Source organism: Phaseolus vulgaris, chromosome 7 (genome assembly GCF_000499845.2).
Source record: "Phaseolus vulgaris cultivar G19833 chromosome 7, P. vulgaris v2.0, whole genome shotgun sequence".
NCBI lineage: Eukaryota > Viridiplantae > Streptophyta > Magnoliopsida > Fabales > Fabaceae > Phaseolus > Phaseolus vulgaris.
Genome location: NC_023753.2, coordinates 7406115 through 7433995, shown reverse-complemented (window position 1 = coordinate 7433995; position 27881 = coordinate 7406115). Strand labels below are relative to the sequence as shown.

Genomic DNA, 27881 nt, shown 5'->3' with positions numbered 1-27881 from the left:
TTACAGTACATTCCAACAATTTTTTAATCTTTAAAATATTTTACCTTATAAAAATTAATTTAATTGAAATACATTAAGTAGGGTATAAATTTGCATTTTGTTAATTAATTATGGCTTTTCATATTGAATTTTATATATTTGAATTAATATATATCTAACAAGAATATAAAATTTGTAGACAGTAAACATAATCTCTAAAAAGTTTATCAATAAACACATGCTTATTTATTTATTTCGTAGAGAAATTTACATTAGTTTTCTACATATATCTTAGAAACAAGAATTACAGCAGGAATGAAACAGTGGCACACTTGCATGAATGCTTCTTCAGCTGACTTCTGCTGTGATAAACTAATCTAGGGTTTGGCTCAGTCACGTAATCGAATCCATTTCTAGTTTCAGTTTAAAAGCAGAACAATTTACAAATATAAAACAGTAACAAGAAGACCAATCTTCTTCTGAGTTTCAATAGTTTAGCCCTTGTCATAGTTTTGACTTTTGATTCATCTGCTTCATAAACATAAACATAAACATAGTGATAATGATAGTGGATACTATACTATAAATTATTTGACAGATAATGTAGTTGTTGAAAATTGAAGCTCTTTGACCTTTTCCCGTGGGAAATGACATCTCCTTAGTCAACACCCTAATTCTAATATTCAAACTTTAAAGCTGTGAAAAACCAGCTTTTGGCTCTATAAATATCAAAGGTGCAAGGAACCCTTCACAACACAGCAAAGGGTAGAAAACAGAAGCTAAACTCACTTTTAGAAAAATGGGCAAGAGCAAAAACTCTCGTGCTTTTCCTCTTCTCCTTCCCCTCCTCTTCTTCACTCTTGTAGGAGCCTCTCATGGCGGTGGCATAGCCATCTACTGGGGCCAAAACGGCAACGAGGGTACCCTTTCGGAAGCATGTGCCACAGGGAGATACACTCACGTAAACATAGCTTTCCTCAACGTATTCGGCAATGGCCAAACCCCAGAAATGAACCTGGCTGGTCACTGCAACCCCGCAACCAATTCCTGCACAAAGTTCAGCGCTGAAATCAAGGACTGCCAGAGCAAAAACATCAAGGTGTTGCTTTCCATTGGTGGTGGCATTGGAAGCTACACTTTGGCTTCCGTTGAGGATGCAAGAAACGTTTCAACCTTCTTGTGGAACACTTTCTTGGGGGGCAACTCATCAACAAGACCACTAGGCGATGCCGTGTTAGATGGCATAGATTTCGACATAGAACAAGGCTCAACAGAAAACTATGAGCACCTTGCACGTTTCCTCAAAGAATATAGTAGGGTAGGGAAGAGGGTATACCTAGGTGCTGCCCCTCAGTGTCCAATTCCTGATAGGTTTTTGGGCACTGCCCTAGACACAGGCCTATTTGACTTTGTTTGGGTTCAGTTCTACAACAACCCTCCATGCTCCTACGCAGATGGGAACATAACTAACCTTGTGAATTCTTGGAACCGTTGGACCAGTACAGTGCCAGCAGGGAAGATATTCTTAGGGTTGCCGGCGGCTCCGGCAGCCGCTGGCAGCGGTTTCATCCCGGCCGATGTGTTAACGTCTCAAATCCTTCCGGTGATTAAGGAGTCGCCAAAATATGGTGGGGTGATGCTGTGGTCAAGATTCTTTGATGTTGAGAACGGGTATAGTGCTTCAATTATTGGAAGCGTGTGAAGTTGCAATTCAGCAGTGATTTTTTTTATCTCCTAGTTGTGATTTTAAAAGTAATAACTATAAGAAAAAGAATAATGTTGTACTTTGGAAGTGGTGTGTGGTTATCTGCAATCGTAGGCGCATGTTGACCTGAACCTTTTGCTTAAACCATTCTTCAATTCCCCATTTGCATTCTGTTGACGTGAAAGTTTTAATTTTTAGTTGAAAACAAGCAGGGGATAGATTAAGCTAATGAAATACACAGAAAAGAACATGTGTGGAAGAGTAATATATTTTAAATGACTCTTCTGATATCAAGAAGAAAATTTTAATTCTAAATCAGTAAAACTAACTTATAAATTGATATTACATCCACTTTTATATATATATATATATATATATATATATATATTAAAATATAATATTTTTATCTCTGGTTGAATCGGTTGAGTCGAGTGAATGTGGGATCCTATATTATATTAGTAAAAAGAGTTTCTAATTCCAATTTATAATTATTTGTTGGTATGTATCATGATCCTTGATTAATAGGGAGATATATTAATATATAGATATGTTGAAATATCTGAAGAATATTTGTGTCATCTTTCAGTTAACTAGTTTGTAGCTGATTTGTTGGAAAAAATTTCTGAATATTCCGAGATTCGAATTATGACTCATTAAGTACTACTATATCTTTCGTTACTCTCATTTATTGTTTTGAGGTGTCTTTGACTTGGATGATCGATCATCCCGATTGAGATCACTGAGTAGAAATAGTAATTCTATTTGTTATTAATAATTTTATTTATTAATTTTAACATTACTTTGTAATCATTTATTATTTTATAATGAAAAAATTACAAAAAAATATTTAAAAATACATATCATGCTTGTTCCGTACAAATATGTAACGACAAGCAGTAAGCCGACAATATTAGGTGAGTTTTGGTGACAATAACCTGTTAACATCCATATAGAGTATACTGTAGATCGTTAAGCTATGTTTTGAAATCGTAACACAAAAAAACTATAATAATCATTCTCATACATCTAAAAAATATGTTAATTGGTTAAAAAATCAGTGACAAACCAGGTCAATAAAGATTCGCACCATTTAAACCTTTTTTCTTAAAAAAAATCTAAAATGTTTATTATTTTATATATAAATGTATTATTACTAATATTGATATTTAATTTAAAAACTGATTCATCTATTATAATATACGTGATTTGAATTTGATATTTATTTTGAATTATAAGAGCCTATAAAATTATGCTTTATTTAGTTTTTATTATTATAAAATTGTGATATTATAACATTATTTTATATATTATATAATTCTTATAATAATTTCATTAATAATAAACATTTATCTTGAGTGACTAGATGAAATGTCTGGTATCTGCAGTATAAAATCTTTTACGCCTAAAACATCTTTAACATATAACATTTTTTTTAAAGGTACATTAATATATATAAAAAAAGTTACCATGTACAAAATACTTCTTATAATTTTGTTATTTATTAACTTGCAAACAAATTTTGAGAAATTGCATGTCAATGAATAGAAAAGAAAGATCTAATCTTAAAACCCTAAAAATGAAACTTTAACTATAACTAAGTAGTAAGAGAAGATTTCCACCTACTTATTATAAGTTATCTTATTTTAAAATCAAATTTAAATCAAAGTCCTTGCCTCTTTTGAAACCAATAATAGAGACAACAGGGGAAAAAAAACTTATACTAATGGTGGTCAAATATCTGGCTTCCTAATTTGGATATTAAATATAAGAAATACAATAAACAATTAAGGCAATGACAATCATTCCAACTTCTTATCAAATTTCCAATGACAATGATTACTACTAAAATACGTCTAGTCAATAAATAATATGGAACAATCACTAAAAAAAGATGACAATAAAGCTTAAATGGGGAAAAAAATGAAAAGCCTAGACAAATAACCTAACAAAAGCAATTTGCATGAAGCCGTGTCATTATTCTGTTTACACTGTTCGGACCTGGATATTGTGAGTGGATTGGGACCTCCATATGGGTTGCTTGCCACTTTGTACTAGTGCCACTTCTTCTCCTGCTTTCACCATTCCTAGCTTCTGCATATGGACACAACAACAATGATCATCACAAAACTAAACCTGTGAAATTGTACTCAAATTCCTTACATAACACTTAGGATTTGTCTTGTGAATAGAGAAAGTGAGCAATAGAAAAAAAAATCCCACTGAACAAGTAGTTAAGTACTCTGAGCCTGTTTATATGCTTCTTATATACTATTTCAATCACTGAAGATATCCTCCGAATATTACCTGCAGCAGATCCAGGGCTCTTCTGAAAGTCTCTTCGGCATCTTTTGAGAATTCCATGTAAATTGGACAGACTCCTTGATACAAAGCCAACCTCTGCTGTGTCCTCTTTCTGCATGGCCAGCAAAATTAGGCCATGGTTTTCAATTGAATCATATACTTCAATTTAAGAAATCAGACTCACAGAAAATGAGAAAACTAATTATGAAGGAAATATAATAGAACAAAATACCACAGATGCAAGTGGCTACTTCTGTTAGTAAGTTTTGAAACAAAAGTTCTTTCAGAGGCAGACAAAACAGATTTCCAAAACAGGCTATAAATTAGTTTACTAACTACCTAGTACATTCTGTTTTCGTCTGGTCGAGAGAGAGAAAGCGAAAAAGGAACTTACTGATCTGTAAAAGCAAATATGGTGCCTGAAGGTCGATAGTGGCTCAAAAGGATAGCCATGGAGCCTGATCTAGTGAAGACAACAGTTGAGGTTCCAAGGGTATTAGACATCATGGTTGCATGGTAAGCAAACATCTCACTCATGTGGTTCTACTCAGCACAAAAAATATCACATTTCAGTACCAACAGTAAAATTAGAACACAGTGATTAAAAATAAGTCAAGTCATTGAGTTTAAAATTCAAACCTTGAATACATTCCCAATATTAGGTGGCAACCGACCATCAGTTATAGTGGCTTCTGTCCGTAATGCTACAGTGTGCATTACTTTCACAGCTTTTAGTGGGAACCTGCATTATAGTGAATGTAATTATTATAGTCACATTGCATGAATGCCTTCCCTTTATATTACTCTTCCAAGTCACTAAGTAGACTGCTACAAATGAAACCAGATATTGATATTCTAGCATGTAAAATCACAATATCTACTTTCAACTACACACACCATTAAAACCTAATTTTTCAAGGTAAAACCAATTTCATTGTGATAATTTATTTTCCTTAGTAAGAACTCCAACAGGAGAATATCAGGTGATTTGGATAAGAAATATTACTTACTTTCCGTGAGCAGTTTCCCCAGAAAGCATTATTGCGTCAGAACCTTCTCGAACAGCAATTGCAATATCAGATACCTCAGCTCGGGTTGGTGTTGGGTGAACAATCATGCTTTCCAGCATATTTGTTGCCACAATAACGGCCTTTCCCATGCTTCGGCATATGCTGATTATCTCTTCCTGCATTACCAGGCATTATTGATGAAGAACTCAAGTTGATGTCCAGCTATGGAAGCAATATCCTATAATTTTCTTTGTCATTAACTCATTTCTGTTAAAAAGGACTTTACCTGCAAAAGTGGAACCTCTTCAATTGGGAGCTCTGCACCAAGATCTCCTCTTGCAACCATGGCCTAAACAGGATGCCAAAAAGTAGACAGTTCAATATCAACAAACACTAAACAAATGCTCCAAAAACTTAATCCACAACCTCTAAGCAAAACAGTATCAAAGATTTATCTTTTTACAATATGGGCCAGATCATCCCAGTTTCCCAAAATCAAGAAGTAACCATTGTGAAAAAATAAATGTAAGGATTAGATTAGCACCCCATCAGATGCTGTAATAATTGAATGCAAGTTTGGTATAGAGTCTGCACTTTCAATTTTTACAATGACGTGTATATCAGCATCACAGCCTGCAGTGTTGAGTGGACAATTTATCATATTTCAAAATAATTAGAGAAATTAGAAGGATGGACTAACTAAACAAATTACAATTATATTGAATATTTACTTTTCAAATAATTCTTCAGTTCATGAACTACTTGTGCATCCTTCACAAAAGAAACAGCATAGAAATCAACTTTGTTATCCACTCCAAATTTGATGTCATCCCAATCCTTCTCTGTATCAAATCAACACAAATATTATGTCTTTGGGAAATCAACATAGCCTTAATCCTCATCCAGTGGCCAGCAGAACCCATCCACATAGAGAGGCATGTAGAAAGAGATGGACAAATATTTAAAAAATATATATGACAAGAATGGGAATAAAATAATAAACTGAAATCTAACCAGTGATGGAAGGCAGTGTTGCACTTTTTCCTCTAACATTCAAATGTCTCCTTGACTTGAGCTCTCCTCCATCAACAACTTCACATTTCACAGAATCCCCTGTCTTAGACTTCACCACCAAAGACATCATACCACCTACATCATAACAATAGGAGACACCACTGACTCAGTATTAACTCTTCCTGAGATAAATAGGAAAATACAGATATTGTCCAACAACAATTAAACATATTATAAGTGCATTTGGTTAGTCACGTGAGTAGTTTATAGCCTACTTTAACTAGCTTATAAGTTTGTTTTACTAAAATAAGCTTGTTTGGTACACAGGCTTATTTTTGTAACTTCTAGTTTATTTTCATACCATTTTAACTAGCTTATAAACTACGAATTTTTGTTTTTGCTTTTCATTTTTATCCTTGTCAATTTATTGCAAACGCTTTATTACTTCAAATAACTAAATAAGTCCTTTCTGTCATGTTAAATTTATTAGCTAGCTTATTAGTTAAGTTTACCAAATACTTTCGATTCAATCAACTAGCTTATAAATCAACTAAATATGTCCTTCCGTGGTTTTAACAAACACACCCAATATGCATTATGTAAAACACTATCCCTTGTATACCATATTCTTCTTTAGCAACACACAAATATATCTTCCAATATCAATATCAGAGCTTAGCAGCTAACTCTAAAAACGCTATTGCTATTTTAAATACTATTACACAAACCAAATAATTTATACCACACATATATTTTACTCAAAGCAACCAAAAGCCTAAAATTGCAGAAACTCATGATAAATAAATCAAAGATTAATAACTCAATCACCATCGATCTAGAGCAATAATATTACCGATGAAGTAAAAAAATGTGAGATTATGGTGAAATTAATAGAAAAATGACATAACAAATCAGATAAGAAAAACTAGAAGAACGTGAACTGGGAAGGCTAAAGAAAGAAGAAAGAACAGAACAAAAAATATAAAATAGTCCTACAACGTGTGAAGGAATAAATATCAAATACAGGTAATTTTTTGCAGAATATTTTACCTAAAAAACCTCTGGAAATGATGTTTAGGGGTTGAAATCCTATGTTGTGGTGGGGTGCTATAGCGCACAAAAAACCACTGTTTTGGCCACTGATGAAAACCACTTCACTATTTGAATCTCACAGCGGCCCAAAGCCATGCTGCTCCTCTATCCCACTATAGTGACTATTCATGTTGTGTTGACTCAAACTTTCATGAGTAAACTATAACTAATGATTTATAGATCTAATAGAAACTTGCGCTCTGCATAAGGATGGAAGATGGAGATAACATAAAAAAAATTATATCTAGCAACTTAAGATGCAAACATTTTTGAACATGTAATGCTTCATCCACAACCAAAACCATATTTACAAAATCAAGCAACTAGTCATGATTCATGGAGATGCAAACAGATCAATATAGACAAGTTATAACATATTTGCACCAGAAGACCACCATTCCACATGCCTTGGAAGACTCATCCTTCATATCACAAAATATTTTAGAGACTAGAAGACTTTCCCTAGTTACAGTACACAAAATTCAACAAAGGTTAAAGAAAACCACATAAAGAATAAATTAGTCTCATGATCGGTTATTATAATTCCTTGATCATAACAATATTTTTATAATTCAAACATTTTTACCAAAAAGCTGGTTGACATACCATCAACAAGAAGCATGTCCCCCACTTCCACATCATTGACAAAATCATCATAGTTCACGCTAACACAATCTGCAGTTCCAACACCTCTCCGGATGGTAAAAGTGAATTCCTGCCCAGGTGTTAACACAATTGGTTGAGGCAAATCCCCACTCCTAACTTCAGGACCCTGAAAACAGAGAAAATGAATTATCTGCTGACACAAAATCTAAACTGTAATCATAGAAATATGGTATGAACAAAGTACCCTTAAAAACAGTAGTAGATTGAAGGAAGAACTTAAGCATTACCTTGGTATCAAGCATAATTGCAATGGCATTGTCCTTGGACTGAGCATTATACTCTTTAACCAAATCAATAACTTTCTGATGAGAAGCATGGTCTCCATGAGACATATTCATACGGGCAACATTCATCCCAGCCTCAGCCAGCTTCCAGATCATTTCCCTGGTGTTGGTAGAAGGACCAATGGTACAGACAATCTTTGTCTTCCTCCTAAACGTGGGTTTGGACCACATTCCAACCGCAGTGTCACCAAGTAGCTGCATCCCACGCAACTGCTGCAACTCCTCCTCAATCTGTTCACCGCAACACTACATGGGTTACAAACTCAACGATGCTTTATGAAAAATACTCACTATACACTCACGTTCTCTTCTATCTGATTTCCACACAATTTTCGTCTTATTCATAACTTCCTTTTCTATCCATCACTTACCATATTTATCACTTTTCTTTACAAAAAATAAAAACTCACCATGAAATCACTTTCTCAGCCATCTCATTTCCACCCTATTTTCCTTTTATGCCTCTCTTCATTTCCTATTGCATCACTTATCCACGTCTATTATTTTTTCATAGAATTTAGGTTTGAAACTAAAACAATTGCAAAATCATGCTCTAAGTGAGTGTTCCCCCATTTCTATATACTATTTTGGCCATATACCTACCCAGTAAATGGGATCTCCAACCCTTTATCTCTCTACAATCTCTTCTTTCCACACCACCCCCGTCCACCATGCTTCTAGGTGGAAGTTTCTCATTACACTACTTCCATTTCAGGTCTTTCCATTCAAAATAACAAATCTTCTCACTCCCCGTCATATCTTTCCCAAAAGCAGAGGGAAAAGTACAGTGTGAGAGAGAAAAGGCACAGACCTTTGAATCATCCTCGGGTGACACGGGGACAACTTCAGCGGGTGCAGATTTCCTCGCATTGACGCGGCAACTGGGGTAGCGAACTTTGGAAGGGGTGTTCCTTTGTTGCGGGAACACTTTCGAAGCAAAAGTTGGAGGCTTCAATGATGTTAGCAGCCTGTGGTGTGCAGATCCCGAGGTGGGGCGCGTGAGGGAGGAGTGAATGGATCGAGTGGCAACAACCTGAGACATTTTTGCAGAGAGAGAGAGTAATGGAGTATGCAGAAGCTATGAAGGATAAAAGGGTGGAGAAGAAGATGAAGAAGGTGGAATTGTGTTGGACAGAGGTCAGGTCATGAGACAAGTATAAAGTGGGGAAACCGAGAACACGACAGAATACATATAACACAACTTCGTTTCTATCGAATTGACAATCATCATGCTATCTTTGCTCCCATAAACTAAACACATACTTTGAAAGCGAGTAATCTAAGTGTCGTTCTTATTATTTTATCATATTTTTTAAAGAAGCTCACTTTTAGATGATTCATTGCTACTTATATGGCTGTTATTGCTAATTGCTAGGTGATGAGGAAATACATAGATAAATGTGAATGAATGTTGTTTTAATTATGCCACCAAGATACAATTTTCTTCCACCTTTTAACAAGGAAAATGACTCACTTTGATGATATATTATATTTTTTATGTTTATCATGATTGGGAGACTATGCTCTTACTTAACATTGTAGTAAGATAAGACATGTAACTATCTAAAATATTTGTTGAGTCACCTTCAAACAAAATATACATACATATATATATATAATTAATTGAGTAACTCGAGACAAGTGAAAATATAATTCTATGTTATATATCTACATTTAAGAATGTATCATGGAATCTCATTTTGGAATATATTTTTTCATATGGATCATGTAATCCTGAAACTTTTGAAAGCATTATGAATATAACATTTTCTAGAAAGCTAAGAATTTAAAAAGTCATTTTTATTGAAATAGAAGGATGCAGAAAGCAAATATGGAGGTGCCAATAGCAAATCCCAGTTGGGAAACCACCGCGACAGCCTGTTTTTAAAGCCCACGACCCAAGTAACAACGAGAATAAGGCTGCTTCTTCCTGCACCTCCATACCTTCTTGTGTCACCCCCATAAATTTTTCTTATTCCAAAAATACCCTTTTCAATATTCCGGATTACATAATCCATAAGTCTTTTTCTAGATTCAGAATTAGCTTCCCGATTATGTAATCCGAAAGTCTTTTGTGATTAGCTTTCAGATTACATAATCCGGAAGTCTTTTCTATACATAAGATTAACTTCCAGATTATGTAATCCGGAAGTCTTTTTTCAGATGTGTTATTAGCTTCTGGATTACATAATCCGGAAGTCTTTTCTAAATATGAAATTGACTTCCAGATTATATAATCCGGAATTTAACCGGATTACATAATCCATAGGCTTATTATTTCAAATTCAAGGGGGTGAAAAAAAAGGATAAAATGGTATTTTCATATTTAATATGGGGGTGGCACAAGAAGGCATGGAGGTGTAGGAAGAAAGAGTCCGAGAATAAACGACATCATTTTTCTATGGCACTTGCTTCCTGCACCATATCACAGCACCCGATCCCAGCGAAAAAGACGAAACTGTCATTAAAAAATAAAATTTAATATGTGTTCCGGATATTTTTTTCCAGAACAAAATTTTATATTATGGATTTTTTTATCTGGAATGGATTTTTTATTTTTGTTTCCGGATTTTCATTTCCGAAACACAATTATTTATTTTTTGGATTTTTTTTCCGGAATGTATTATTTTTCAATTCTGAATTTTTTTGTCCGAAATAAAATTCTAATTTTTGTTTCCGGATTTTTATTTCCGAAACTCAATAATTACTTTCGGATTTATTTTTCCGAAATATATTATTTTCAATTCCGGATTTTTATTTCCAGAATTAAGGGCATTTTTGGAAATTAAAAAAATATGTTGGGTGCAGGTTAAGAATGATTGGGTGCAGGAAGCATTTGCCTTTTTCTGTTGGCTAACCAAAGTGAAAGCCCACAGTACCGAAGAAAAATTAAACGACACCGTTTTCTTCTCAAAAGCGCGGGAAGTTTTTCCGCCATTCTTCAACTTAACACTACTCAACTCAACTCACACCTTCTTTTAGATCCCAAAACCGCATAGTCTCTCCAATTCCGTCATCACCATGGACACCGAGGGTTTATCAGTAATCTGCGGCGGCCTTGGAACCGTCGAAGAGGACAATGAAGGCAACCGAATTGGCTTTACCAAAGGCGAATACTGTCTCGGTACGATTCTCTTGCATTTCCCATATCCCCTTTTGATTTTTTTTTTCATTTGAATTCGATTAGATGATAATTTCTGGTTCCTCATCGCTTACACTCATTACCAATTACTAGATAACCTGAAAGATTTGCTGCGGTTTCTGAGGCGTGACGATCCCCAAACGCGCGATGTCTTTAAACAAGTGTGCAAATGGAACATTGTTTCTAAGTATTTGATACCCACCATTGAGCTCTATCACGAAGATCGCAATTTGCTTCTGAATTCAGGTTTTTCTTATATATATATATATTAATTTCTTGAATTTAACGATTAAGGCATGTTTGGGCTTTGATTCACCTGTATTTGTTTTTTTTTTCTTCAGTGAAGGTACTGGTGTTTCTTACTATGCCCATCGAGCCTTCTTCCACGGATATATCTCAACAGTTGGAGTATCTGTGGGGTTTAAAGTCTGCTGTGACGAACAGTGATGTTACTGCAGTGATAGTTTCGTTTCTAGAGAGGCCGCTTGAGAATTTGGAAAGGTGAGTGTCTGCAAACAGCAATGTGTTTTCCGGTGTGACTAATGGAAAAAAAAATGCTTATTTATGTGTTTTTAATTGTTTGTGTACAGTGATTCATTTAGCGAGGATGATTGGAAATTGGTCCAGCTTGTGCTTACGTTATTTAGAAACATTCTTGCTGTTCAAGAAATTCCGTTGCACCAGAAGTCAGGGGGATTAGCCAGTCAGTTTCTATCTCTGAGAGACCGGTTTCTGGAGCTTTTGTTTCGCGAGAATGTCATGGATGTAATCTTGGTTATTTCTCAATATGTTGGTGGTTCTAATACTTATCTCCGTCAAGATAACTTGCTTCTACTGGAAGTTTTCCATTACATTTTGATTGGTCAGGACCCGGAGTTAATTATCAGAGAACATTCGAAGGGATCAAAGGTTAGTCCTCACAGTGACTAGTGTCTTTTTTGCCAAGCTGCCAAGGGGCGTCCTACTTATTTAGATTATTCTTTTCTGAATGTACTTCGCTAACATTATTTGCAAGGTCTTTTGGAATGTGTGATGATTTCCTCTCTCTAACTGCTCCCATCTAGTGCTTTTATATTTTTGTTAGGTCAATTACATATTGTAAAATCCTTTTTAGGCTGATGAAGATCCCCAGGCTTCTCTTAATAGTCTCCACCAGTTCATCATGGAGGAGAAAAAGAAGAGAAAAAATAGTAGTAAGCTCATCAATCTGAGTAGACATTCTCAATTTAGTGGAACATTTTCTCGGCTTACAATGGTACTACTTTTTTGCCCTGCTTGTGCTTTTATCTTGGTGAACTTGAGTGATAATGGCTGTCTCTATTTGGCAGGATGGTTCTAAGGCAGTAGTTAAGGGAAATCCTAATTCTTCTCATAATGTGCTGCTTAAAGCACACAATGTGAGTCGGGGTCCTACCAAAAGAATTGCGTGGGATCATCCAAGGTTGCCTTCAACAAAGGATAAGATATTGGAGTTGCTTCACGGATTTTTGAATCAGTTTCTTTCTGGGGGATACAACGGTATGCCTCTGTTCTCTAATAAATTGTATTATTTGCAAATATATTTATTTCTTTTGGCTTCCACTTGTAAAGTCAAAAGTAATCTCACATCAATTTGAACCTGTATCAGTTTTGATGCGATCCATCCGTGAAGATATTGAAAAGGAACATCCCTCAATTCAAAGAAGTGATGTTGTTGTTTTCTTTCAAGTGGCTGAATTTGTCACTGCGTTTCAGTTTTACAAGTGTTCAGCTTCTAAGGTGAGAATGATAATATGAGAATTTCAATATCTCAGCATACGTTTCTCTTGTCCTCTTTCAAACTGAAATACTTAATGTTGCCCCCTTGATTAGAGGTATTCAATGCCAATTTTAAATTCATGGTCTGGAACAGGAAGAATTTCTGATTCATCTGAATGTTGGAATTTTATAGATTCTCCATGCATATTTAGTTGGTTTCTAGTTACTTAGGATTTTGCATTAAGCATAAGTGGTTGTTATTTCAGTTTCTCAAACCATGTCGAAGCAAACTTTTCATGTTATAATTTTGTTTGTAGGCCTTACAATTTCTGGCATATTATGGCTATCTGTTAGTGAATAGTAAGCGATACTAATTACTATCTATATACATCACAAAAAAAATATAACAAGAGGATAAAAAGACACTTAAATTGATTTCTTTGCTTGGGTTTTCTAGGTTTTTTTTTCTGACCTTTGGTTCGTGATGGTGAACATAGCTAGTCATTACTCATGTGCTAAATGATAAGTTAACAAATGGAAATTTCTGGCACATTACGGCTATCTGTTACATGCAGCACAATGAAAGAAATAACAAGAGGATAAAAACACACTTAAGTCGATTTCCTTACTTGGATTTTCTGAGTTTATTTTTTTCTGACCTTTTGAGTCATGAAGGTGAACATAGCTAGTCAGTACTCATGTGCTAAATGATAAGCTAACAAATGAAATTTTTTGGCTGGACAAATGGAAATGAACAAAAATGTCAAATAAAATTAGACAATGAATAACAACATCTGTTCTCATCTTGTGAGTTTTCATTTGCTGCTTTATTTGTAAAGAGCATACCTGTGATTTTTTAATCTACGAATACGATTGAGAACAGCTGTCATTCTTATACATGTTCTCGTCTTCATTAGACCAAGGAGGGAAGAGACACATTTGAGACTTTTGGTGATAAAGATGCAGTTACCTCAGATTTCAGTGGTCAAATATGTGGTCCAATTGCAGCATCTTTGAATGAGTCAATGTTTCACTTGGTAATTTCAAAGTGGCGGCATGCCTATGATGGTCTGAAGGAAACAAATGACCACCAGTTTCTATCTGCAGCTGGTTCTCTTTTGAAAAACATGGTAATATAAACTACAAAATATTAATATGTTCTGTTTTTTTTTTTCATATGTTACCGCATCAACTTATACTCTCTTTTATATCCGTGCTCTCATTTTTAGTCAAGGTGCTTAAGACTGTAAATATATCTTAAATCTAGATCACTTCTACAAATGGTTTTGCTTTATCAATCACCATCCCATTCCATCTTTGGTAGCATTCCATGGCTCCCACTTTTGTCTATTATTGTTTTGGATAATTTTACAAATTAGGGCATTCCACAAGAATGACGTCAAGAATTCCATCCCTGTGCATAACTTCTTTAAATGTTTCCTAATTTCCCTTTTTTGATTTTTCAGATTCGCATGCTGGATTTGATACTTAAATTGTTGCCTGAAGACTCAAAGGAGCCACAAACAGCTCGTATCCTTCTGTACAAGTTAACTTATGATCAGACCGAGGAAGGGATGACACAATTTCTATTGAATTTGATGAAAAACTTTGACACCCACAAGCAACCAAAAAGGTTTGACCTTGTACTGCTTTTTTCATGTCTTAAACTTGTATCTTAGCGGCCTTCTGGTCCTGAAAAGCTATTCAAAGGACATCTGTTGACCACGTACTGGTTGTCTTAGTTCATACATCATACAAAAGTTAACACAACATACTCTACTGGTGAATGCGTTCATTGTTAGAAAGCTAAGTACACCAAGTTTCATTAAAGTGTTTCTGTTCTGTCCAATTAACTAATTTCTCTTTTGTAATGAACTTAAATACCATGCCCTTTCCAATTAAAAAAGTGTGCAAAATTGTCTGTTATGGAAGGCATCCAATTGTCATCATATACGTGAGTCCATGATAATAGTGATTTTATGCATGCTTTTGTTCCGAGTTTGTGTATAATCCATGGTTCTTTCTTTGCTGCCATATTAATGAATTTTGTTTCCAGTGGTCTTGCAGATTTAGTAGAAATCATTCATAAGGTTGTAAAGCTGATGGATAGTCTTCAGTCTCGAGGAACATTAAGGGTAAGCTGAAACTTGTGTTTGTCTGTCAAGAGTTAGTTATATTTGAACTAAATCACTGAGATCAGAACAAACAAGGAAAGATGCCTGTAACCACTTTACCCCAAATGCTTAGCATAGCAATTCAACTTCATATGCAATACCCCACTTGTTTATATTGATTTAAATTTCACATTTAAGTGTAATAGCTTTGCTTCCGTTGGCTTTGTTAGAGATATAATAAAGTCATTAACGAGCCTTCACTAATAACTCAATTTTTTGGTAGAGTTAGTTTTTTGACATTAATAATGTAATATGTAGGTATGTAAAAAATCTGTTGCAGAGATACTGTCTAAACATTTTCGTACATTTTGATAATTTTTTCTACTTTATATATTCTAATTCAAGGTGTCCAAAAAATCAAGGAAAGTGAAAAAGAAAAAAATTCCAGAAGGAACGGAATCAGGGAACAAACTGTCTGGAGATAATAATTGCATTCAAAATGAAACTGGCATCTCAACTGTCAATCAATCAGCAGAAAATAACCTACTGCAGGAATGTCTACCAAATCCAAATCCCACCGGCGAAGATGTTACCCTTGACGATAATGAACATGAAAATCATGTTGAGGAAGCTGAGAACTCCCAAGTTGGGTTGGAACCAATGGAAGCCACATATCCCGAACATGATAATGAGGATATGTTGGGTGGTACTAACGATTTTTCTGAAGATGAGCAACTAAATGCAATTAATGAAGTTGATTTCAAGGTTTCAGCGCTGGTCTCTGCCTTTGCAAATCACAATATCATTCAGAAATTGTGCTGGTTGCTCAAGTTTTATAAGAGTAATTCCTTTGCTACAAATCATTACATAATAAGCATACTGCGGAGAATAAGTGATGATCTTGAACTCCAACCTATGCTTTACCAGGTCAAGCCCAGAAAGCATTTAATCTTAAATGAGAATGTCTAGTTTTTTTAATATTATTAATGAATACCATTTATTGATCCTGTTGACACACTCTTGCAGTTGTCGCTGCTCACAACTTTTTATGACATCCTGGTTGAACAAAAGTCATGTCCCTGCAAGGAATATGCAGATATAGTTGATTTCCTGAATTGTTTGGTCAGAAAGATGCTAAAGAAAATGAAAAAGCAACCCCTCTTGTTTGTAGAAGTCCTTTTCTGGAAGACTCGAAGGGAATGCCATTACATCAATGCTGAATATTTGTTGAGCGAGCTTGGTCATTTGAAGAAAGAAAGTACCAATTGGAATAACATTCCACAAGATGAAGTTGGTTTATCCCCAGCGAAGTTGTGGACTCGTAGAAGCATAGCTGATGCACTTGGGGAGGATGAGGCTGATGTTTTGATTACTCCGGACTCAGGATATCAAAAGTAAGATAAATATCTCAAACTTTGCCTGTAAGCTTCGTATGTTAGATTTTGAACTTTCTATATTTTTTGGGAAATTTGTTGTCCACACTGAGATGACCATCTCTAAAAGCGGGAGAAATTTTCAAATTAGGCTTGTTGCTTGATTGGTTCATAGGTATTATTATTGATCAAGACAAAGGTAGATATACTACGAAGAATTATCTGCACTTTTGAAAGAGGAAAAAATAGACGGAAGAGATACTAAAACTGTGTAATTGAACTACGTAATGAATGGAGTCCATTTTATTTAAGTTAATAACAATAAATACAAATAATTATTGGAAATTTTATTCCTATATACATGATATGATATGCTTGTAAATCAAATTAATCAGATACCCCTACTACAATTATAAATTTATTAATTAAATAAGAAAATAAATAATAAAATGTAGTAGAGTTCCTTTGAGATAATCTAGGATACTATAAAATATTATATGATGATACCATCGAATATTTCCCATATTTTCTAACAGAGATTACTCTCGTTTTTTGTCTTTCTTCTAGAGACAAGCTTGACGATGTTGTCGAAGGCTTTGCATCTACCTCTGGTGCTAACAATGGCAAAGATGATAATAAGTATGTTTACAACTTTACATCAAATTTTTCTTTGATATTTTTTGTAGTTTCTGATACCTGATTCACTTAGATATCACAGTGGGGAGCAATTGTTGGAAGATGATTCTCAAATAGTTCAAAGGAGAAGGAAAAGACTTATTATTGATGGTGATTTGGAAGGACAAATTAAGGATCTCTATGAAAAGTAGGTTTAATCAGATCAAACTTTTGTGTGAACTTTGGAGCATGGTTTACATTAGAGCCTTGTCAAAAAGAATTCACTTTTTTTTCTTTAACTTTTTTTCATCATCATTGGTTCTTGCTTTGATTATTATAGATTCAAAGAGGACCGACGTTGCAGTCGCCTTATAGCGGAAGCGCTAGAGCCAGATGTTAAAATTTCACCAACTCAAATTTCCAATACGCTAAAAAGATTAGGACTAACAGTTGCACCTAGGAGAAAGATGGGTGATAATGCTGCTGAAGGACCTTTGTCTACTAGCCCTAATCAATTAGATGGTGACACAATAACGGGAGATACCAATCATAAATCATTGAATTTGGAGGGAAGCCAGTTAGTTCAACACCTGTACGTTTATATGAACTCTGATGCTTATTAAGTATTACTGGTATCTTTTTTCTATTAAATTTCTGTTTCCTTCGAGAAGTGAAATGTTGTCACTATTGTTCATCCTAATTCAGCAATTTTTACATACATTCTGATGCATCGAATATGTTGTGGTCTTTGAATTTGAGTTCAATTTCATATTTACAGGCAAAAAAAGAAGAGACTCCGGGCTTTCAATGAAGATCAGGAAGCTCTAATCAAAGTTCTATATGAGCAGTGAGTACCACTTGCACTTGGTTGCCTTGCATTTGATCTCTATCAGCTATCTAAGTGAGAATGGCTGAACGGGTAGTTAATATGTTGCTGAGGATGACAAATATCAGAGGACTTTAGCATATGAATTTACAGCTGGGTTGTTATTTCTGCAGATTCAAGGACCATAGAAGATGTAGTTACATGATAGCCAATGCACTGGATGAGGATGGTAAATTCACTCCTGCCCAAGTCTCTCGAAAACTTAAGCAGCTTGGTTTATCACTTCCTCAGAAGAGATCTAGAGGCAAAGTTCACTCAAAGGGTGCGGGTCTCATGGATAGTTTAAATGATAGTATGGGTGAATCTGAAGATGAGACATTGTTATCATTGGTAAAAAGGTAATTTTGTGTTTCGTTTTTGGTCTGTAGTTTTACAAAGCTGAGGCATTAATACTTCTTCATATTTGCAAAATAATATTCACTCATTGGCATGTGTAACTTCCAGGAAGCCATGGACCATTTTAATGGATACACTGTTCAAATTTTATACGTAAATTTATGCTTCAGCTGAATTTCAGTACTTCGCCAAATGCAATTTTTTTTTGCTGTCCGGATGAATGGATCTCTTCTAGCTCTTCTTTGTTTAACTATTGTTCAATGTTTATATAATTTTAGGAAGAAATTGGAGAATGACAATATATCAAGGGGACAGTCACATGGGCAAACCAATGAGGATAGATTTTCAACAGATGATTCGGATGATGAAATGCTCAGCTCTGTTATCAAGTAATGTTCATCTGCCTTTACGTTTATAAGATCACTAGTTTACTGATCAATAATATCATAAATGATGTCAGGAATTTAGTTTAACTTGTTGATTCTGCCGGCTCCTGCTTCTATCTGCTTTGACTTGAAAAAAATGATGGATTCGTCTAGTATATCAACAATTTTGTTTTATTTCGAGTTAACTATCTTTTTATTTAATTTAGGAGGAAAATAAATAGCAAGGTATCAGCTGAGAAATTACTTGCACCTATCAGTGAGGATAAATTAAGAGAAGATTCTGATGATGAAATGCTCAGCTCTGCTCTCAAGTAAATATTCCATACTTCAACTTCTCTTTTCTTGGATATTATTGATCAATGATAAGACATAAATTTGTATATCTGGAATTTAGTTTGAACTGTGTATTTTTATGTGAATTTTGCTACAATATTAGTTAAGTTTGTATATAAGGAAAGATTCCTCTCTCTTGTTAATTTCTTAAAACCAATTGCCCATTGTTTACAACTCTTAGCCACTTGTAATTTTAGTTATCATATTCCGGCACCATGCATGCCATATTTAATTTTCTTTATGTCTTATTGGTACAATTTCCGGATGTAGAAGAACTGGACGATCCTTTCTTAAATCAAAGCAAGATGCGCTTGAAAATAGTTCCTTAAAATCAATTACGCACTGTAGACAACTCTTTACCACTTGTAATTTTAGCTGGCATATTCCGGCACCATTCATACCATATTTAATTTTCTTTATGTTCTTATTGGTACCATTTCTGGATGTAGAAGAACTGGAGGATCCTTTCTTAAATCAAAGCAAGACGAGCTTGAAAATATCCAAGTTCAGCAGAGAATAATTGGCGATGATTATTTTAATGAAGGCATAACAGAGGTTATCGAAAGGTACGTATTTGTTGTACTCGGTATCCTTTTATATTTTTGGTATCTTTTATTCAGTGTACAAAGATAGCATTGAGAGTCATTTTTGCTAATATGGTCTAATAGTAAAAGACATCTTGTTGCAATGCACACTTTTGCTAGTCGGCTGATCTTAGGCTGACAATTGAGTCAATTAACATTTTTTTGGTTATTTAGCCTATTTGTTGAAATATAAATTGTTGTAACACTTGTTGCTATTAAGAAGTAAATAAGAAACAAGGGGTATTTCATAAATTATTGCCCTTGTAGAAACTAGAAGAATACATCTCTTGCCTCTGCATTTAAAAAAAAAGTACCAAGTTAAATAGTACTAGTAGAAGTGAGTGTTTTGTGCAGTGTAGTTAGAGACACTAGTGATTTGAGTAGTGTTATTTATAGGAATCATATAGAGATTTATGGAGAAGAGGAATTACGTTTTTATTGTTGAAGTTACTCTCCATTTTAACCTTCTATTTTTTGTAATATAGTGGTTACAAAAAGTAGTTCGTCTTTAGCTGTAGGTCTGTGTTTTGTAATATAATGGTTATTAAAAGTAACTCGTCAATAGCTGTTAGTCTAAGAGAAAAGAAAGGTTGAGATTAAGAGTAATTACATGAGAATAACTTGATCTTGTGTGAAGAAAGTTTGGGACAATAAATAGATTACATAGATGTGTACGTCAAGGTCTCGAAGTGACTGGAATTTTGAATTGGCAGGGAAAATCTTGTTGATTCCATGGATTCCTCCCAAGTAGAATATCAGCAAATGGACGACTTAGCAGATTCAGAGGATGAATTGGATGTCAGTGTCTTCCCGGACAATGCCAAATCCAGAAGGAAGCTTAGAATGGTGATTGATCCCGAGGACGATGACTGAAGGGGAAAGCTTGATTAGGGTACAGCTTTCTTTATTTTTGCAAATATTTTGTACAAATCTTGGACCCTTCCGTATACTCCTTCTGGCTGTCAGTTGCTCAAACAGCACACCATCACCTAGGAAGGAATGGCATTACAGACCATTTCATTAATACTCTGCATAACCTTTAAAAAACCTCTCCATCTCCTAAGGTTTCTCCAAATTGGTCTATTCTCCCATAAATTAACTACGGTTTTAGCACACAACTTAATTCAAGATATGCGTAAAAACTCATTTTATGCATTCAGAATTAAAATACTCGACAAATATTCACCTTTTTTTTTCTTTGTGCCTAAAACATCCGTTAACGTAATTTCTGGCTGGTAATTCTTACCTATCGATTCCTAAAATCCTTGTTTAAATATGTGGAAGCAAAGACGCACTGGGCAAGGAGAAAGAAGGGACGAATATTTACGGAAAAACGAAATAGAAAGGACATATATAAGAAATAACGAAATAAACAATAAATATAATAGTATTAAAAATAAAATAAAATATACGAAATAAAAATATTTTCAATCACATTAATCATATTTATTATAAACTTTTTCCTAAAATCCATTCAAATCCCTATATCTAAGATTGAACGAATTGTTTGTCTCATGTATTTTAATTATATTTTTGTTATAATGGTTATATTCATGATTGCTGTTACTGATACTATTATTCTTACTAAAGATATGTCATAAACGTTATTTATAGAATATTTTTAAGTTTATTTTAATTCTAAATGAAAATATTAAAAAAATAACAAAAAAGTCAAAAGTTATTTAAAAAAATATTTTTTATTCTAAAAAAATAAATAATAGAAATTAATTTCGATATCAATAATTTTTTTAATCTTTAAAATAATATCTAATTTAATTAATAGAATAATTAATTATTTTTTATCTTTAAAATTAATTTTTATTTAATGATTTTTTTAGTAAATGTTTATATATCTACCTAAATATGATGTAATAGTAATATTGATGATAATTATATTAACTCACTCTTACACATATATGTTTAATCTACTATATTTAATATAAAAGAAATAATACTAAAGATAATAGAAGACAGAGACTATACCGAACTAGAAAAAATTAACTTTTTTATAAATATTTTAATGACATTATATATACATTATTTTGAGAACTACATATTCTAGAATATTTATATACTACATTCTCTATTAGTATAATTAGTTAAAAAAATTTACTACATTATATTTGATTATAAAGTACACGTCTCTCAATTTTAATTATATGTTATTATGAAAGCAAGAATTGTATATCATCAATGTCACTTCTTATTTGATTCAAATATATTAAACTAATCCGAATTTCTTAATATTACATTTTTTTCTTATCTAATACTATTGCCATTACAATTTTATTTTAAATAGAGAATAAGTAATACGTTTAAAATTCTTTTTATCCTTGAATGCTTTCATTCAAATTTTAAATCACATTATCTATATTTAATTATCCTAAAAGTATTAGTAAGATAGGATTTAGATCCTTTCATGATCAGTATTGGAAGAAAAGATCATTGTTAATAAATCTGAGTTATTTATTGTTTATTACTTAATATATATTGTTGAAATAAAAACTACCAAAAAATCTTTGATATATAATGAGTCTTCATCAAGAGAAAATAAATGAGTTTAGTAAAAGTTAGAGTGATCATGGCTATCACTTAGAAAACAGTTGTTGTTTTTTTGTTTGTGGGGGATTTTGAATGGAATAAATCTTTCGTTTTCCTATTGTTTAAGGGCTAGTTTTTTTTGGTAGTGGCATGAATAGAACAAAGAAAACAAAACAAAACTACAACCCCTAAAAGGCTACCCCTACAAATATTGTGGCTCTTGATGTGTCTTTGTCAAGGATAAGGCACCATGTTGAGATGTCCCCGGTTCTGCATAACTAAAAATGGCAATATAATCAGCCACACACCAAATGTCACTAACATATTGAAGGGACAGATGATATATTAGTGACTATCCGACATAGTGGAGAAATTGGATGCTCCATCCACTCTGAATCTAAAGAATAGACACAACAAAGACCATTGAATTAAATAACTAATTAATTTCCTCACTGTTTACATATATGGAAGACACACTTCAACCACATATAAACTTGTACTGGATTGAATGCCTTCCCACCATCAAAACATCTTGCTGAGTGATCATGAATGCCTCTCCCTTCAATATTGAACTCTTTTTACTTTGCTTATTATGTTCAATCATCTTCAATTCTGTCATGATGTGCAGTTTGAAGATTCATTGCAACGAGAAGGACATGAACACACTCCTACACTTCAAACAAGGACTCATAGACCCTTCTGGTGTTCTCTCCTCATGGTTCCCAGAATTAGATTGTTGTGAATGGAGTGGAGTGAAGTGTGATGATATCACAGGTAGAGTAACACAACTTTATCTCCCTTGTTATACAAATCATCCTCAACTTGTTCCTTATGGAAACAAGGACGACAAGTCACACTGCTTATCAGGTGTATTCAGCCTCACTTTGCTGGAACTTGAATTTTTGAACTACTTAAATTTGAGCAACAATGACTTCAAATGTATCAAATATAGCTCAGTTGGTAGCCATGAATGTAATGACTTGTCAACTGAGAACCCTCCTAATCTGTTTGGAAACACTACCAAGCTGCACTATCTTGATTTATCATATAATTATGATCTTCTTGTCCATAATCTACATTGGATTTCTCCACTGACCTCGTTGCAATATCTCAACCTTGGTGGTATTTATATTCACAAAGACATTGATTGGCTTCAACCAGTAACCATGCTCCCTTCTCTTGAAGAGTTGCACTTGGTGAGTTGTCAGCTTGAAAATATCTATCCATCTCTCCATTACGCTAATTTTACTTCACTTCAAGTTCTAAATCTCGCTCACAATCATTTTGTATCTGAGTTGCCTACCTGGTTATTCAATCTTAGTAGTCACATCTCTCGTATTGACCTTAGCCAAAATCAAATACATAGCCAACTACCTAGAACATTGCCATGTTTTAGAAGTCTTAAGTCCTTGGTTTTGTCTAGTAATTATCTCAAAGGAACCATTCCAGATTGGTTTGGACAACTTAAACAACTACAAGAACTTGATCTTTCTCAAAACTTTTTATCTGGTCCAATTCCCACAAGTTTGGGAAATCTATCATCGTTGACTATTTTGATACTTGAGACAAATGAGTTGAATGGAAGTCTTCCAGATAATCTCGGGCAACTCTTCAACTTGGAGACCCTTCGAGTTGCAGTCAATTCCTTAACTGGGGTTGTCTCAGAAAGAAATTTACTTTCATTTTCAAATCTGAGGGAACTTTCGTTGAGTTCACCTGGCTTGGTCTTTGATTTTGATTCTGAATGGGTGCCTCCCTTTCAACTTAAACGTATTAGATTGGGCTATGTGAGAAACAAATTTCCTGCATGGCTGTTCAAACAGAGTTCTCTGAAATACCTTACAATTGGAGATTCAAGTTCTTCATTTGAGCCTCTTGACAAGTTTTGGAAGTTGGCTACTCAACTTGAATTTATCTCCTTAGAACGTAACATTATCAATGGGGACATGTCAAATGTGCTGCTAAACTCGAAAGTCGTTTGGTTAGTGGGAAATAATTTAGGAGGTGGCATGCCTCGTATATCACCACAAGTGGTTGTTCTACACTTACGTAATAACTCTTTATCAGGATCCATTTCTACTTTCTTGTGCCAAAATATGACAAATAAAACCAATTTAGCGCACTTGAACATGGCTAATAATAATTTATCTGGAGACCTAACAGATTGTTGGAATAATTGGGAATCCCTGGTTCTTATTAATTTAGGACACAACAACCTTAAAGGTAAGATTCCTAACTCAATGAGCTCTCTGTCAAACCTTCGGTTTTTGTCTCTGGGAAGCAATAAGTTATCTGGGGAGGTTCCTCTTTCTCTAAAAAACTGCCATAATCTTTGGATATTTGATGTTGGCCATAATAATCTTTCTGGGGTTATACCAAGCTGGTTGGCACAAAATATTAAAGGTCTTAAATTGGGATTCAATCAATTCAGTGGCACTATTCCCACACAGATGTGTCAACTCCATTCCTTAATGGTGATGGATTTTTCAAGTAACAGATTATCAGGATCTATACCTAATTGCTTGCATAACATAACAACCATGGTTGGTAACTATGCTTCAACTCGTAGAGTAGGGTTCGTCCTTAATTTTCCAGGTTTTTCAATAACCATTGTCACTAGCATCCAGATCCTTACAAAAGGAAACGAGTTATCATATGTTGACTTGATGAATGTGATTGATCTCTCAAACAACAACTTGTCTGGAAATGTGCCTTCAGATATGTATATGCTCACTGGACTACAGTCCTTGAATTTGTCCCACAATCACTTAATGGGAACAATATCAGAAGAGATTCAAAACTTGAAACCATTGGAATCCATTGATCTCTCAAGAAATAATTTCTCTGGACAAATTCCAAGATCCCTGTCTACCTTACATTATCTCGAGGTCTTGAATTTCTCATTCAACAATTTTATGGGCAAAATTCCATCAGGGACCCAACTTGGTTTTACAGACCTTAGCTATATTGGCAATCCTAGCCTCTGTGGAGCTCCACTCACAAATATTTGTCCGCAAGATATAGAACTCCATGGTACAAAACCCATGGAAGAAGAAGAAGATGATGATGATGACGACGAGAAACATGAAATATATTCGTGGTTTTACATGGGTCTGGGAATTGGGTTTGCTGTGGGATTTTGGGGAGTTCTGGTCAGTGCCATTTTTTTCAACAGGAGATGCAACCATGCTTACATGCATTGAATTCTAAGAGACCGCATCTATGGTACGTAAATATTATTTTTTTAGACTTTTAAATTTAGTCAATTTTTTTTATATATATTTTTGTTTAAATCAAATATACTTTTAATCCTCTAAAAATAATTTCTCTTCCTATATAATAATTCTAATCTATAAAATACTACAAAGAAAGAATAGCCTCCATTGCATAATGTCTGTTGTATTTTTTTTCAAGTGGTTTTATCTTATTTTTCTGGGCAAATATTTTTCTCAGACTTATGTAAGTCTGCATCAATTTTTTATTTTTACGAAAACTTTTATATATATAATACATATACGCGCATTTATATATAAACCCATAGAAAATATAACTGATTTAGTTACACTGTACTGCATAACAGGTCTTTGATGTTCATGCATTGAGGAAGTTACTTCGTACAAAGGTTCTTTCTAAGATGACACACAAGGTTGGTGTCTTATATATATGAATAAAAAAAAGGGTGTGTTTACACTGAACCATTCCTTGGGTATCTGCACTCAGAAAAATATATAGAGAAGAGATATAAGTAATGAATATGACGATGATAAAACCAGAAAGTTATTATGAATGATGATATTTGTAACTTTTCAGTGTCTAAAAATCAGCATCCTAAGTAGAACATTATGGCTTGTGGGTTCAAGATTTTATGAACTTGTGTAACCTGTAACAAACGCTTCTATTTTTTCTTTGGATTTGTGTTTCAAAATTATTTAAAATGAATAAAATTAGAATCTTCATCAAAATAATCACTCAAACAGTTTCACTAGATAAAAACGTTAGATTAATTTTGGTGTAGCAATTTATAAATAATAAGAAAATCGCATGAAAAGGAAAACATAGGAATGCAAATTTAAATTTACAATATAAATAAGACAAATGTGCTTCAACTTAGAGCTCCTATATATATATATATATATATATATATATATATATATATATATATATTCAATTTGTATGATATTTGCATTAGTTAACCCAATGAACTTAATGAAAGATCCAATTATGTGAAATTTCATGTTATCCACTTAAATCTAAATTATATTAATTTACTTAATTTCTTTTAGTTTTTTAATATAAAAAGGGAGCAAGAAAATAGGTGTACAAGGTGGAAAAGGCTATCAAGACTACAAGTGCCAAACATAGACTAAAGCATTGGAAGAAACACCCCAACACAAGCTTAAAACTTAGACTTATATTTTTCGGTGAAAAAAGTTTGAACAATGTAATAAGTATTGACATATTTTTTTAATATAATAAAAATAAAAAGTATAGTTTTAATACATCAATTTATTTTTATTAATTTTATTTGAATTTATTAATGATTACGATAATTGAACACATGTTTAATGTTTAATCTTTAATGATTGTTAGATGTGTTATTAATATGTAATTATTTTTAAAGAAGTCTTTTACTATGTGCATGTGCTGTTTGCTTTGTAAATTTAAAATTATTAGTAAGGATAATAAAATATTAACGTTAAAATGTACATTTTTGAAATATTTATTGTTTCATATCTATGTCTTGTAAAATAATTACAAAGCTATCTAAAGATCAAAAGATTAGAATATCAAACGAAAGTAATAAAATTATTTATAAAGTAAATGATCATCATATATTGAATGAAATAAATTAAAAGTTATTATTTGAGATCAAACCATGACAATACATCATATCAAAACAATACAATTGTTAAAAAATAAACAATCACTAAATCATGAAAGAAATTTAAAACTCAGATCATAATACATAAACACTTAAAAATAAATAATTACTATTTTGAGGTTGTTCGAGAATGAACAACTATCATATCATCGGAACAAAGCAACTTAGTAAGATGAGTGAAACACGGTGAGGTTGAGGGTTTCCTGGCGAGGTAGAAAGTAAGGTGAGGATGAGGTTTTCCGGCGAGGTAGAAGCAAGGTGATGGATGATGTATCGTTTTTTTTCACTAACTTTCCTGATCATTTCTTTGAAAGGGATCTGTGGAAAGTTTTTCAAAGATGGGGAAGAGTTTTGGATGTCTTCATATCCAGAAAGCTCAATGCAAGGAAACAAAGGTTTAGTTTCGTTAGGTTCCAAGGAGTGAACGACGCTTTTTCTCTAGAAAGGGAATTGGATGCTATATGGATTGACACTTGGAAGTTACAGGTGAATATACCCAGGTACCGGAGGAACGAGTTGGCAAGAAATGTTTGGCATGACAACCAAAGACCGGAGCGCACCATGTTTTCACTTTTAAATCTGAAAATTGTGAATATGCATTCTTTATTTTCTTATAATTTGTTTTGATTTCTCGTCAATTTGTCTTAAGCTATTCGTATGTGGCTTTTTATACCCCTAAATGGTTTGTTGTGTATTTCTCCTTGTTATTATTTTTAAGGTTGGTTTTCTTAGATCTAGATTGTTTTTGCTTTCTCTTCAAGCTTTTAGTTTTTTTTTTATATTGTAAATTTTATTATTAAAAGAGGATAGTGAAACTGGTGATTAATTTATCTGTCCATTCGATTTTTAGGATTAATTTATCTGTCCAAAATCTATAGCCTTAGAGTTTTTTTATTAAGAT

General features: G+C 33.5%; 4 protein-coding genes across 9 annotated transcripts; 3 read left to right on the top strand and 1 right to left on the bottom strand.

The window, feature by feature from the left end:
* Positions 1 to 459: 459 nt before the first annotated feature.
* LOC137828634 (hevamine-A-like) lies at positions 460 to 1828 on the top strand. Its single transcript, XM_068635287.1, has one exon. The coding sequence runs from the start codon at positions 779 to 781 to the stop codon at positions 1679 to 1681; it is 903 nt and encodes a 300-aa protein (XP_068491388.1). The 5' UTR covers positions 460 to 778; the 3' UTR covers positions 1682 to 1828.
* A 1640-nt stretch (positions 1829 to 3468) lies between these two features.
* On the bottom strand, positions 3469 to 9554 carry LOC137828632 (plastidial pyruvate kinase 2). The gene is made up of 12 exons (XM_068635283.1): positions 8863 to 9554; positions 7995 to 8282; positions 7708 to 7873; positions 6010 to 6144; positions 5727 to 5837; positions 5540 to 5628; positions 5282 to 5344; positions 4996 to 5171; positions 4625 to 4727; positions 4380 to 4528; positions 3989 to 4097; positions 3469 to 3775 (listed from the first exon to the last, which is right to left on the bottom strand). The coding sequence occupies exons 1-12, from the start codon at positions 9091 to 9093 to the stop codon at positions 3668 to 3670; spliced, it is 1728 nt and encodes a 575-aa protein (XP_068491384.1). The 5' UTR covers positions 9094 to 9554; the 3' UTR covers positions 3469 to 3667.
* A 1415-nt stretch (positions 9555 to 10969) lies between these two features.
* On the top strand, positions 10970 to 20549 carry LOC137828470 (uncharacterized). 4 transcript variants are annotated; one of them, XM_068635071.1, is made up of 21 exons: positions 10970 to 11175; positions 11287 to 11439; positions 11535 to 11694; positions 11784 to 12102; positions 12308 to 12448; positions 12522 to 12711; positions 12821 to 12951; positions 13848 to 14060; positions 14397 to 14563; positions 14987 to 15065; positions 15450 to 15971; positions 16071 to 16438; positions 16985 to 17056; positions 17136 to 17240; positions 17373 to 17624; positions 17811 to 17879; positions 18032 to 18256; positions 18533 to 18643; positions 18847 to 18951; positions 19426 to 19539; positions 20271 to 20549. In XM_068635071.1, exons 1-21 carry the CDS (start codon positions 11073 to 11075, stop codon positions 20428 to 20430), a joined length of 3759 nt encoding a protein of 1252 aa, XP_068491172.1. In that variant the 5' UTR covers positions 10970 to 11072; the 3' UTR covers positions 20431 to 20549. The 4 variants fall into 4 exon arrangements, with proteins under 4 accessions (XP_068491172.1, XP_068491171.1, XP_068491170.1 ...); XM_068635070.1 differs by having other exon boundaries at positions 19423 to 19539; XM_068635069.1 differs by having other exon boundaries at positions 11017 to 11175; positions 17127 to 17240.
* Positions 20550 to 22570: 2021 nt separating this feature from the next.
* On the top strand, positions 22571 to 27740 carry LOC137828732 (receptor-like protein EIX2). 3 transcript variants are annotated; one of them, XR_011083956.1, is made up of 3 exons: positions 22571 to 25323; positions 25679 to 25744; positions 27295 to 27740. XR_011083956.1 is itself a non-coding variant. In XM_068635419.1 (2 exons), the coding sequence occupies exon 1, from the start codon at positions 22644 to 22646 to the stop codon at positions 25299 to 25301; it is 2658 nt and encodes an 885-aa protein (XP_068491520.1). In that variant the 5' UTR covers positions 22571 to 22643; the 3' UTR covers positions 25302 to 25323; positions 25679 to 26009. The 3 variants fall into 3 exon arrangements, 1 of the variants encoding a protein (XP_068491520.1); XR_011083957.1 differs by lacking the exon at positions 27295 to 27740 and adding an exon at positions 26399 to 27285; XM_068635419.1 differs by lacking the exon at positions 27295 to 27740 and having other exon boundaries at positions 25679 to 26009.
* The last annotated feature ends 141 nt before the right edge of the window (positions 27741 to 27881 follow it).

Excerpts from the sequence above, each read along its gene's own strand:
- LOC137828634 (XM_068635287.1), top strand. The coding sequence starts at position 779 with ATGGGCAAGAGCAAAAACTCTCGTGCTTTTCCTCTTCTCCTTCCCCTC.
- LOC137828632 (XM_068635283.1), bottom strand. The coding sequence starts at position 9,093 with ATGTCTCAGGTTGTTGCCACTCGATCCATTCACTCCTCCCTCACGCGC. Across the intron at positions 7,874-7,994 it reads CAATTATGCTTGATACCAAG|GGTCCTGAAGTTAGGAGTGG; the intron begins GTAATGCTTAAG and ends CTCTGTTTTCAG. Across the intron at positions 4,529-4,624 it reads ATATTGGGAATGTATTCAAG|AACCACATGAGTGAGATGTT; the intron begins GTTTGAATTTTA and ends TGTGCTGAGTAG.
- LOC137828470 (XM_068635068.1), top strand. The coding sequence starts at position 11,073 with ATGGACACCGAGGGTTTATCAGTAATCTGCGGCGGCCTTGGAACCGTC. Across the intron at positions 11,176-11,286 it reads CAAAGGCGAATACTGTCTCG|ATAACCTGAAAGATTTGCTG; the intron begins GTACGATTCTCT and ends ACCAATTACTAG. Across the intron at positions 16,439-16,984 it reads CCGGACTCAGGATATCAAAA|AGACAAGCTTGACGATGTTG; the intron begins GTAAGATAAATA and ends TCTTTCTTCTAG.
- LOC137828732 (XM_068635419.1), top strand. The coding sequence starts at position 22,644 with ATGAATGCCTCTCCCTTCAATATTGAACTCTTTTTACTTTGCTTATTA.